At 44.6% G+C, this 12,612-nt stretch overlaps 2 protein-coding genes across 4 annotated transcripts in view; one reads left to right on the plus strand and one right to left on the minus strand.

Moving 5' to 3' along the window:
* Positions 1 to 3,517, minus strand: part of STT3A (STT3 oligosaccharyltransferase complex catalytic subunit A) — a 42,359-nt gene extending 38,842 nt beyond the window's left edge. The window contains exons 1-2 of one of the 3 annotated variants that reach the window (XM_084782215.1): positions 3,376 to 3,517; positions 840 to 966 (exon numbers count right to left, since the gene is read on the minus strand). In XM_084782215.1, coding sequence (XP_084638341.1) covers positions 840 to 927 — 88 coding nt within the window. In that variant the 5' untranslated portion in view covers positions 928 to 966; positions 3,376 to 3,517. Of the gene's footprint in view, positions 1 to 839; positions 967 to 3,279 lie in introns of all 3 variants that reach the window. The other 2 variants (XM_084782216.1, XM_084782214.1) reach the window with 2 other exon arrangements.
* FEZ1 (fasciculation and elongation protein zeta 1) overlaps positions 88 to 12,612 on the plus strand; it is a 123,215-nt gene continuing 110,690 nt past the window's right edge. The window contains exon 1 of the mRNA XM_084782219.1: positions 88 to 91. The gene's annotated coding sequence lies outside the window, so the exon portion shown is untranslated. The remainder of the gene's footprint in view (positions 92 to 12,612) is intronic.

Consider the following 12,612-nt stretch of genomic DNA (forward strand, 5'->3'; position numbering starts at 1 on the left):
TAAATAAATAAATAAATCTTTTTTGGATACCCTGACAAAGCAAAAACAAGGGAGTATAGGTTTACTCTGGCTCACAGTTCAAGGACGAGGAGCTAAAGCAGAGAAGAGGGGTGGCAGAGCAGGAACAGCGGGCCACACTGCATTCACTCAGGAAGAAGCCAGTTACTGTCTGCTACCTCTCTCCTTTCACTTCAGCTCAGGACCCCAGCCCACAAAAGGGCATCATCCAATTTAGATGATCCTTCCAACCTCGGTACGCCTAATCCAGAGAATTCTTGCTGTGGTGCCCTGGGCTTGTCTCCTAGGTGATTCCAGATCCTGCCAAGGTGGCTATACTGACCATCATGGGCACCAGGGCTCAAGATAAGTCTTACAAAATTCAGCATCCAGGGGCTAAAGACATGGCTCAGCAGTTAAGAGCAATGGCTGTTCTTCCAGAGGGCCCGAGTTCAGTTCCCAGCACCCACATGGCAGCTCACAACTGTCTGTAACTGCAGTTCCAGGGGATCCACCACCCTCACACAGACAAATATGCAGGCAAATATCCATGCACATAAAACTTAAAATGAATAAAATATTTTTTCAAAACTCTAAACACTCAACAGCTTCCACTTTCTCTCACTCAATGAAAATGCAGAACCAACAGAACGTGCTTCCTACTTTTTCTAACAACAGCCCTAAGTTTTATACTTCTTGAGTTATTTTGTCTTCATAAAATTACAACTGTGAGAAATGATAAAAGGAACAGCAATCTGCTAAAAGAATAAGCCACACTCTCAAAAGCTGTTTTTAATTTTCCATCATCCCAACTCCAAGGAGAAGCCCACACAGAGACTCACATAATATAGCAGCCATGGACAGGATGAGAAGCTTCAGGAGTGTGTCCTGCTTCTCGTAGGACAACCGCAAAAATCCAAGCTTAGTCATCTTGACACCAATGGGTAGCAGCTGACGATATTCAAATAGCTAAAATGAAAAGAGACTGTAAGATATTAAAGACCCTAAACTTACTTAAATTAGGTTCAGTCTTTTACAGTAGGAAATAACCACAAAATACATGTGAGCTACAAAACACCACAGAGGTTAGGGGTAATACTAATACCCAAGGTTGAACTAAAGATGGATGTACTGGCAAGGAAGCAAACACTATTAGGTTTATGTATCAAAACGAAAAAGGTAGGACCAGGCTTGGAGGTACATGCCTTTAACCCCAGCACTCAAGAGGCAGAAACAGGCCAGTCTGATCTGCAAAGCACGTTCTAGGCCAGTCAGGGTTACCTAGGTTACCACCACAAAAAGACTAAAAATGCATAATGAAAATACATCACTTCACATGTCTGTAATTCTAGTTACTCAATAGACTGGAGAATTCCCAGCGCTCGGGAGGCAGAGGCAGAGGATCGCTGTGAGTTCAAGGCCAGCCTGCTTTACAAAGCAAGTCCAGGACAGCCAAGGCTACACAGAGAGACCCTGTCTCAAAAAAACAAAAAAGAGAGACTGGACAGAGAAGGATCAAAGGCTCAAGACCAGACTAGTCAACTTAGCGAGAGCCTGCCTCAAAATTAAATTCAATAACAGAGCATTTGCCTAAAAGGCAGGGAAAAAAACCTGGTTTTCCATCTTCAGCACTACCAAAGCAAACAAATACTCCCTGCACAATTCTGTCTCCTACTTCCACAGCTACCAAGCACATAGTACAACTGGCCAAAGTATGACACAAGAATCAGGCAGAAACAGAAGTGGGCAGGGGCGGGAGGGTAGGAAACTGGTAGAAGAAAGGATGCAAAAATAAAAAGAAAACCAAGCAAAGACATTTTTTAAGGGGAAAAGAAAGCATTCACAAAAATGCTTGGGGTTGGGGGAAGAACTGCAAGGCAGGTCTATACTCCCAGTGCTTGGTGACATTGAGGAAGGAGGATTCGTTGCACTGTTGAGTTCGATCTGGATAGAGTTAAGCTCCAGGGGTCAGTTTGGGTTAATGTGATACCCCACCACAGAAAAAGTTAAGGGGGTGGGGCTGAGAGTGGGAGAAGAGGGAAGGTGGAAAACTAGAAACCATGACTGATGATTGGACATGATTTCCAGCCCTAAGTCTAGGCCTCAATTGATTGGCTACATGTTTTTTTCTGTTCGAATCACGATGTGCACGCTCCCTGGCCAACTAAAGAGCAGGCTGGTCACTAATGCCAACTGCAATCCAGACACTCAAGAGGAGGAAACCATACTCAGCCTACTGTCTTCTCATTTTCATAATTCACACTGTAACTATTGCTCAAGTCTACTTCCCGATCAAATCATATTTCAAGGCATCTCTGTAACTGATGCTGATGGTTTAAACACCTCATTCCATGACCCAGGGAGACCGCCAGGTCAAAATCTAGAGCACAAATATATAGACTTTTCTTTTCTTCTGAACCAGAAGAAAATGTTGGGAGCGGTAGCGAGGGAAGCCATCTGTAGACGGCACTGTTCAAAGGGATAGGGAAAGGGGGACACTGCATTACTCCTTATCTTGCTCCCTTCTTTCTGGGGTTGGGGGTGAAAGTGGAAAAGGATAACACTGGACCAGACGGAAAATATGAAGAATCACACTACGAAGTCTAACACCTTTTCAATAATTAACTGTACCGAAAGAGCAGTTTGGGTTGGTGTGTTTAATTATAATTCCAAAGGGAAGGCTTATCATGCACTAATTCCGGGAAGTGAACAACTCAGTCCCATCTCTTGGGTCTGTGGCTGTTCTCCGGAGAGAGCTGAAATAGAAACCACTGAGCCGATTCGATTCCACACAACCTAAGAGCCAGCCAAGGAAGCGAGTGCCAAAACCTGCACTTGAAAACTGAGGAAAGGCAACTAGTAATTTAAAGCCGAGTCCTGCGAGTTTTCATCCTGTCCTCCGGTAATTTCCACACAGCGACAGGGCACAGAAAGGGAAAAGCCGTTTCCCTTCTCCGCTCAGCATCTCCCTGCTTCTCAGCTGTGTCTGCATGCCTTGACATCCTGACCTACCCCTAGCTCTGGATTCCAGGGCTGCAGCCTCCGCGGTTTTCCCACGTCCTCTTGCGCACCCTCACTGACCCCGAGCCCACCACCTCAGCACGCTCCTCCTGTCCCTTCCAAGTTAGTCCCAGGATCGCGTGCCCCACGCCCTCACAGCCAGAGCGCACTGCCCTGCCAAGACCCTCCTCCGACCGTCCGGCGCCCCAGTGCCCGGAGGTCCCTACACCACACCCCCACGCCCCCTCCTCTTTCAGGCCGCAGGCAGGCTCTGCTCCCCACCTTTACAGGCCTGCCTCCAGCACCTCGCTCGGCCCGCCAACACCCTGCACGGCACCTGCCGCTACTCCTCTAGCCGCTACTCCAGGCCCGTCTCACCCCACGGATGCTCCTCAGGAACCCACTCGGCTCCCCCCTGCCATCCGTTCAGAGGCGCACCCAACCCTGACGGCAGCCAAGGCCCGCCTCCCTGCCCGCTCCGCATTGGCTGGTTCCGGCCAGTGGACGCTTCGTGGGACCGACAGGATAACCGTCCTGTCTGTCATTCCGAAGGCGTGGCCCAAGCCCTGGCTTCCATTTTGTGAATGGTCAAAGTAGCGATCATTCAACCTACTGAGAGGCGGGACTAATGAGCTTCCACCGAGCTGTGATAGGCCGGCGCGGGAGAAGCAAAACGCGCGGAAAGAGCGTGCTCGGAGCAGTTTGGTTGAGAACCGAGCAGTGACGTGTCAGTCTGCGGACCAGGAAGGAGTCGCGGGGGGCGGGGGGGGGAGTTGCGGGAGGGGGACAAGGCGCGGCAGCCGTACCCCACCCACATGATCAGAAGCGGAAATACGCAGAGAAAGCGCCACGTCCGGGAATGATGGACTGCGTATCCGCTAGTCTTTAAGGTAGAAACGGCTCCGTTACCTAGTAAGTGGTTAAAGGAGAGAAGACTGCCGTACGAGTTATGAAAACTCTCAGCCTCCGTGGTCCACACGGACTAACCTTGTGTAAGATGTGTCAACTAATAAGCCCAAGAATTGCTTTTTGACTTATGTTTCCAGTAACTTCGACATAGGGACCCCTGACACATTTCACTGAACCATTTCACTTGCTTCGGGCCTGGCTTTGTGAAAGTGCCCACTAGGCATAAAAGGTTGTCAGAACTGCCCGTGCAGGGCTGAGCCAGAGATGGCTGGCAGAAATCCCAAGCCCTAGAGCGGCTTTCCTCCCCAACTCTCCTAGAACGTTGCTGAGGGAAGCAGGTACAGGGCGGGGTTTCAGCTGACTTTGCCTTTCAGTTACATATACATGGATGGGCGTATTGGAGCACCTCCGTGCCTCAGACCAAAGGCTGTACTAAAGATTAGACCATCCATCCGGATACCGTTCACATTTGGTGCCGACTTCTTTACTCATGGAGGGAAACACCAACGTATTGGAATCAGTGCTTTGCAATAATGTATTTTCCAAAACTCCTATGACCAGTTTTACCCCAGGACCTAAACTCAATAGCTCTCTTTTGGTTTTAAAGTAAATATTCCATTTTTTATGGTATCAGGAATAAGGGAGGGGGCTGGAGAGATGGCTCAGAGGTTAAGAGCACCGACTGCTCTTCCAAAGGTCCTGAGTTCAATTCCCAGCAACAGCATGGTGGCTCACAACCATCTATAATGTGATCTAATGTCCTTTTCTGGCCTGCAGGTGTACATGTAGAAAGAGCACTGTATACATAATAAATAAATGGGAAAAAAAATAACGGAGAAGCACACACTTGTGATACCAACACTCCCAGAGGCAGAGGTAGGAAAAGCTGAAATCCAGGGATCTTAATCAGATGGAGAGGAACACAGGGATTTCACATACATTCAAATGTTTGTACCTTCAAAACACAGCTTAACTTCTTACACAGGAAAATGATCTCTCACCGTTCTAGAGTCTTGGAAACACAAAATTATGGTACCTGAATCTGGCAGACTTTTACCATGTCATTTTATGGTTGGAGATGACCTCAGAACTTCTTTCGGGGGAGGGGTCGGAGAGGAGATGCTAGGGCCAATGAGATGGCTTGGTGCCCCTTACCTTACAGACCTTACAATCTGAGTTTGATTCCCCAGAAGCCACCTAAAAGTGGCAGAATGAGAATCTCCATTGTGGCATGTTTGTGTACACTTACACACGTACACACAATGATAATACAGTTTTTAAAGGATGCTAACCTAGGCCTGGTGGAAGGCCTGTCATCCCAGCTAATTCGAAGTCATCCTGTGTGTTTAATGAGAGCCTGTCTTCAAAGAGTAAACTGAGACCTGGTGATGTAATTCAGTATCTGCATGCTTGCCCAGCATGCATAAGGCCCTAGATTAAATCTCCCATTGTAAAGAGAGGGAAAAGAGGACCTAAAAAAACGATCTTAACAGTTTTCTTATATACAGATATTTAAAAACAGCACTTTAAAGAATGTTAAAAAGGTGTTTCTCCCATGAAGCCCCTCCTACTCAGAGGAATTTTGCCTTTTCTTTCATCTGCATTCACCCTGAAAGGGAATAAAAAAGGGGGGGGGGAAATATAATAATTATAATATATAATTACTAAATATAACAATAAATATAATAATACAATAAAAATAATTTATTGATCATGTTTCTAAAAGACACTACATTTAAGTTTCTAAGCAATAAAGTTAAGCCATCATTTTTAGGAATAAATATTAACAAAGGGAGACTGGGGTAGGAAGCAGAAACAGGCGGAGTTCTGAGTTGAAGGCCAGCTTGGTCTAGAGTTCTAGGCCATCAAGAACCATAGTAAGACCTTGTCTCTTCTCAAAAACAACACAAAAAGGAGCAGGATGAAGTTTTGATACCAGACGAACTACTTATAATTATAGCTAATCTATAAATATCAGTGAAGCCGGGAAAACTAAGTTGCACACGATTTATTACAGATCAACTCAGAGGAAAAGAAAATACAATAAACCAGCCCACAAATTACATATGAATTTAGTTTTGAGTTGGTAGTTTTAGAAAGCAATGATTTTTTTCTATTCTATCAGTTATTAAAAAGTTTTTGGGAGCTTGGCATAGTGGTACATGCCTTTAGTCCCAGCACTCAGGGAGGCAGAGACAGGTGGATTGCTGTGTGTTCAAGGCCAGCCAAGGCTACACAGAGAAACCCTGTCTCAAAAAAGGGGTGGGAGGGTTGGCAGCACTATTGGCAAGAGCCTAGATGGAGAATAGACTGATTGGCCTCACTACCTACCAGCAGATAAATGGGCAAAGAAAGCACACACATGTACACACATGTACACTGTGCTGGCTAGTTTTATGTCAACTTAACACAAGCTAAACTCATCTGAAAGGAGAGACCCTCATTTAGAAAGTGCCTCCATAAGATTGGGCAGTAGGCAAGCCTGTAATACATTTTCTTAATTAGCGATTTAGAACTTTAGGAACACAGAAGGTGGAGACAAGAGAAGCAGGAATTCAAGGCTACTGGAGAAGTTAAGGTCCAGGCTGAGCTGCATGATCTTGTCTCAGAAGAGCAAAAGGATGGAGGAAGGAGGGGATGGATATCAAAATACATTGTACACATGTATGAAATTACAAATTTAAAGTATTTTCAAAGAACGCCCACGCAAACAATAATTTAGGAGCAAAGTGAGGACCCACTACTACCCCTCCCTCTCTCCCCCTCCCTCCCGTAACAGAATAACTTCCAGGCCCTGCAGCTTTATCTCCAATTCAATGTGTTCTTGAGAGGCCAGGTAATTGAGTCATCCTTAGCAATGCCATAAGTATCCTTCCATTTTTTTTTTCCTGCTTTACACTTCATCCTTTTGATCTGAGATCAAGTGCTGGTTTTTGGAACCTGGGGTGATTTTGCCCATTTCCGACTTTCTGCTGTCATTTTCTACTTTGTTTTTAAAAGAAAAAAAAAAGTTGAATCTCTTGGTTCTTGGATACAGCTCTGAACTTTTTCCATGTTTTTTGGGGGATTGGGTTTTCTTTTGGGGAGGTTGTTTTTTAAAGACAGGGTTTCTTTGTGTAGCCCTGGTCATCCCAGAACTTGCTCAGTAGACCAGGCAGGCTTTGATTCACCTGCCTCTGCCTCCTGAGTGCTGGGATTAAAGGTATACACCACCAGCACCTGGGCTGTTTTTGGTTTTTGGGGGGGTTTGGATTTTATTTGGTTTTGTTGTTATTTTCTTTTTTTAAATATTTATTTATTTATTATGTATACAGTGTTCTGCCTTCATACCAGAAGAGGGCACCAGATCTCATTATAGATGGTTATGAGCCACCATGTGATTCCTGGGAATTGAACTCAAGACCTCTGGAAAAGCAGCCACCACTCTTAACTTCCGAACCATCTCTCCAGCATCTATGTTCTCTTTATTTTAAAAATTTCCCCACTTTTATTGTGTGTGTGCACTTGAGTGCAGGTGCCTATGAAGTCTAGGAGGGAGTGTCAGAACTCCTAAAGCTGAAGTTACAGATAGTTTTGAGACACCTAACATGAATGCTATAACCCAAACTGGGTTTTCTACAAGAACATTATGTGCTCTTAAGTGATAAACCATCATGCCCTCAGTGCCCATTTTTGTTGTTTTTGAGACAGGGTCTCACTTTGTAGCTCTGGCTGGCCTGGAACTCAACTATGTAGACCTGTAATTCAGAGATCCATCTGCCTCTGCTTCCTAAATGCTGAGATTAAATGTGTGCACCACCATGCTCTTCTTCAGCACCACCTTTAACAAATGACTTTATTTTGTAAAATTATGTGTTTATTTTACTTTCCCTGAATTGGTGGTTTGCCTGCATGTATGTCTGAAAGTGTCAGATCCCCTGGAACTGGAGTTAAAGACAGTTGTGAGTTTCCATGTAGGTGCTAGGAATTGAACCCAGGTCCTCCGGAAGAAAAGCTAGTGCTCTTAACAACTGAGCCATCTCTCTAGCCCTAAACCATTTCCTTTTAATTTCCACAAAAGCTTTAATTTCTTACTTTCCTATTTCCTTGTCATAGCAAACTTATACTTTGTGGGTGTAGTAATTTCTCAAGTTTCTGCAAAAAGTTAGTAGAATTTACCTTTTTTCTTTTGTAATAGGACAGGGTCCCAAAACGTAGCCCTAGGTGGCTAGGACCTCTACATAGACCAGGTTGGCCTTTTACTTGCAGTGATGTCCTTCCCACCTTTTCCTCCTGAATTCTGGGTAGGCATGGATCACCACACTCAGTTTAGAATTTTTGTTTCTAGAGTCACTTTTATCTCCAGGGCCCTGTGTTCTGGGGTTCGTTTACTTGTCTCCCTCAATGCAGTAGCTGGTCCAGGAGGGTAGCAATCTTACTTGGTTCATCAGTACTTTGCTAATATCTGACAGGATATGCTCAAGGACTTGTTACATAATTAAATCATCTTTCTGCCACCTAATTGTTACTGGTCAGTGGATTCAGCTTAGGGCCAGGTAAACATATTTTACTGATGTATTGCTCTCAGGGATACAAAGTTCTGACAGTGACGTCAGACCAACTTCGTTTGTTTTCTGTTGACTACAGAGCATAGTCACATTGTATTAATGAGGAGAGAGCAGATTTTCAAACTCCTGAGAAACTGATAATGGAGGAGCCAAACGATCTCAGTGATAGAGGTTATCATGAGACTAGAGCTGACTGTACTCCTGCTGTAACCAGAAAGTAAAGTGTAAGATTAGCTGGTAGACATGAGTAAACAGTGATTAGACCACCATAACTTCCCATTTTGTTCCTCCACAGACACCACCTTTTTTTTTAATATTTTTATTTAATTTTAATTTATGTGTGTTGGTGTGAGAATGTCAGATCTTGGAGTTACAGACAGGGGTGAGCTGCCATGTGGTTGCTGGGAATTGAACCTGGGTCCTTTCGAAGAGCAGGCAGTGCTCTTATCCACTGAGCCATCTCTCCAGCCCCAGACACCATCTTTTTTAAGGTGTCTTACAAACTAGTAGCCAGTAGCTGCCCAGTTCTGATTTTCTTGACACTCTTCCAAATGCTGGGATTACAAACAACAGTTACCATTCCCACTTCTGAATTTGTTTCCAAGGTGTCACAATTCCTTTTAGCCCATATTTAGCCTCTTATAAGGGCAGAGCACTTAAAGGAAATGATTGCAGAAAATCAGAAGACAAATTTCTGGAGTTGGTTCTCTCTTTCTACCTTTATATGGGACCCAGGGATCAAACTCAGGTTGCTAGGTTTGTGCAAGTATCTTTATCAATTGAGCTAACTCATAGGCCTGTGACATAAAGGGAACTTTTATTCGGCTGTTTCAATTGTTGTCTGGGATGATTATTGCCTCTGTCTGCTAACCTGGACCTAGTCCTGGAAGCTTCTACCCTCCATACACTCTAACCTAGATCTAGAATGTTTTCAGCCTCGGAGACTTTTTTCTTTCTTTCTTTCTTTCTTTCTTTCTTTTTTTTTTTTTTTTTTTTTTTTTTTTTTTTTTGAGACAGGGTCTCTCTGTGTTAGCCTTGGCTGTCCTGAACTCACTTTGTAGACCAGGCTGGCCTCAAATTCATAACGATCCACCTGCCTTTGCCTCCCAAGTGCTGGGATTAAAGATGTGCGCCACCACATTTGGCTCAGCCTCTAAGATTTAATAAGCTCACCTTTCTTGTTCTTTTTGAGCTCTGGGCTGGTTGGTTCAACTCAGCTATTCTGGCTCAAACTCCTCTCCCAGCTGACTTATTCACTCTGGTTTTTCTTTCATCTCTAAATTGCTCTGCTTGGCCTCAGAGTAACTCAACAATCTGCTCTAATCTTCTGGCTTCTCATTCTCTGGCTCATTCAGTCTTCACCTGGGTGTTTCTCTCTCATTCTCTCTCTCCCTCTTTGCACTGGGCGTAGTAGTGCACGCCTTTAATCCCTGCATTTGGGAGGCAGAGGCAGGAGGATCTCTTGAGTTCCAGCCTGGTCTACAAAACAAACAAACTGCCTCTTAAGTAGTGTCCTTTCCTCTCTTCTAGTGAGAATTGGGCAGACCCTATTCTGTCAAATTTTCTCTGATTTGTCACTTTTCCTACCATTCAATTAGACATCACTTTCTTTTCTTTTTTTGGTTTTTGGAGATAGTTTCTCTGTGTAGCCTTGGCTGTCCTGGACTTGTAGATCACGTTGGCCTTGAACTCACAGCGATCCACCTGCCTCTACCTCCCTAGTGCTGGGATTAAAGGAGTGTGCCACCAAGCCATGCTAGACATGACTTTCAAACATGGGTGCTTCCTTCTACAAACTAACTTTACCTTTGTTTCAGATTAAAGGCATGTACCATCAGGCCTGGACCTATGCCTTTCTTTACCTGATACTTACTCTGTATCAGGCTGGCCTTGAACTCAGATCTGTTTGCCTCTGTCTCCTGATTAAAAGCATGCTTGTATTCTAGAAGATCTTGGGATGTGATCTCTTGCCAGAACAACCATGTTCTGAATTAACATTCCTCTACATGTTCTTTCTACAACCTGTTTCTCTATCATTGTCCTGGTAAAACTGCCTCGTCCCCCTCCCTCCCTCCATCCCTCCCTCCCTCTCACCCTCCCTCTCTCTCCTCTTTGCATTGCTCCTTAAGTAGCTTCGCTTTCCTTGACCTCAGATCTGCTTGCCTTGATTAAAGGCTTTGCCCTCCAGCTGGGTCACACAGTCCTAGAAGGCCTTTGGATGAGATCTCTTGCCAACAACCATGTTCTGAATTAAAAGTCCTCTACACTGTGATATCTAATTAAAAACAAAACACTTTGGCAAGCAATTCAAGTCCTATTGACTGCATTAAAAGGGGGGAGGGTGCGCATGCCTTTAATCCCAGCACTTGGGAAGCAGAGGCAGGGGGATCTCTGTGAGTTTAAGGCCAGCAAGGTCTACAAAGCAAGTCCAGGACACCCATGACTACCACACAAAGAAACCATTTCTCAAAAAAAAAAAAAGCTGGGCATGCACAGTGGCACACGCCTGTAATCTTAGCACTCAGAAGCAGAGGCAGGCGGATCCCTGAGTTTGAGGCCAGCCTGGTCTACAAAGTGAGTCTAGGACAGCCAAGATAACACAGAGAAACCTTGTCTCGGAAAAACTAAAACACACACACACACACACACACAGAGAGACACACACACACACACAGACACACACACACACAGACACACACACACACACACCCCTTTGGGGACTGGAGAGATGGCTCAGAGGTTAAGAGCACTGGCTGCTCTTCCAAAGGTCCTGAGTTCAATGGTGTTTTGCCTGCATGTATGCCTGTGTGAGGGTGTCAGACCTTGGAGCTACAGACAGTTGTGAGCTGCCATGTGGGTGCTGGGAATTGAACCTGGGTCCTTTGGAAGAGTCAGTGCTCTTAACCACTGAGCCAACCCCCGAATACATACATTTTTTTAAAAACAACAAAAAAGGTAGGGCTAGATGAGATGGTTCAGCAGGTAAAGGCACTTAATAGATTGTGATTTTGGGACCAAGGCCAGGAGCTGTCCTATGACCATCACACATGCCCTGTGCGAAAACTTTTGTGTACACATGTATGTTTTTCCCCCAGTGCTTGAGAAAGTGTTTTTCTGTGTAGCCCTGGCCATCCTGGACCAGGCTGGCCTCAAACTCAGAGATTTTACTCACCTCTGCCTCCAAAGTACTGGAATTAAAGGTATGCACATCTTTGTTGTTATTGTTGTTCTAGCTCAACATAACTTTCATTTTTAGTGGTGTCCCCGTATTTGGTTGCTAATTATTAGTTTGCCTCAAACTGGCACTCAGAACTTGGCAAAAACAGAGGCTTGTACAGGGGGAAGAAGTCTGCCTCAGTCACAGTCATAGGGGAGGGGAGTAAGGGGAAAATGGAAGGATACAAGGGAGGGGATAACCATTGAGATGTAATTTGAATAAATTAATAAAATCAAATTAAAACAAACAAACAAAAAAAGAGGCTTATTTGCCTTTGACTCCTACTACCCAGTGCCCATGCCCTAAAGAAGAAAGATTCACACCACTTTCTGGGATGGGCATATAGATGCTTACATAAAATCCCAAAAACCAGAACCCAGAAGCAGAAAGTCTGCCCTAAGCTCGAGGCCAGCATAGTTGCAGACCAGCAAGGCCTACACATTAAGACCCCATCTTAAAAACAAAAACAGGGCAGCAAGATGGCTCAGCCGGCAAATGTTTGCTAAGCAATCTCCTGAGGACCCCAGAACACTCACATAAACATGGAAGAACTAACTCCATAGGGCTGTCCTCTGACACATGTGCATGAACTATCTTCTCATACACATTATAATAACAATTTAAGAACAAAACAATGTGTGTTCATACTTTGCTACCCAATTTCTGTTGCAGATATGCTTTGTTGAGCCTTTACAATTTGACATCAAGTACGATAACAAAAAAGACAAATCTTCACCTTTTTGTGTTCATTTACTAAACTGAAAACTTTTCTCTTTAATTTTTGAGGCATGTCTTGGCCAGGCCAGATTGTCCTTAAACTTGCTCTGAAAATTGGGGGGGGGGGGGAGGCAGGGGGGAACCTTTGTTGAACTCCTGTTCCTTCTGCTTCCACCTCCCAAGCGGTGGATGAAGTACGGAAACATGCAACATCACATCTGGCTA

Source organism: Acomys minous (assembly GCF_964271855.1).
Source record: "Acomys minous genome assembly, chromosome: 5".
Classification (NCBI taxonomy): domain Eukaryota; kingdom Metazoa; phylum Chordata; class Mammalia; order Rodentia; family Muridae; genus Acomys; species Acomys minous.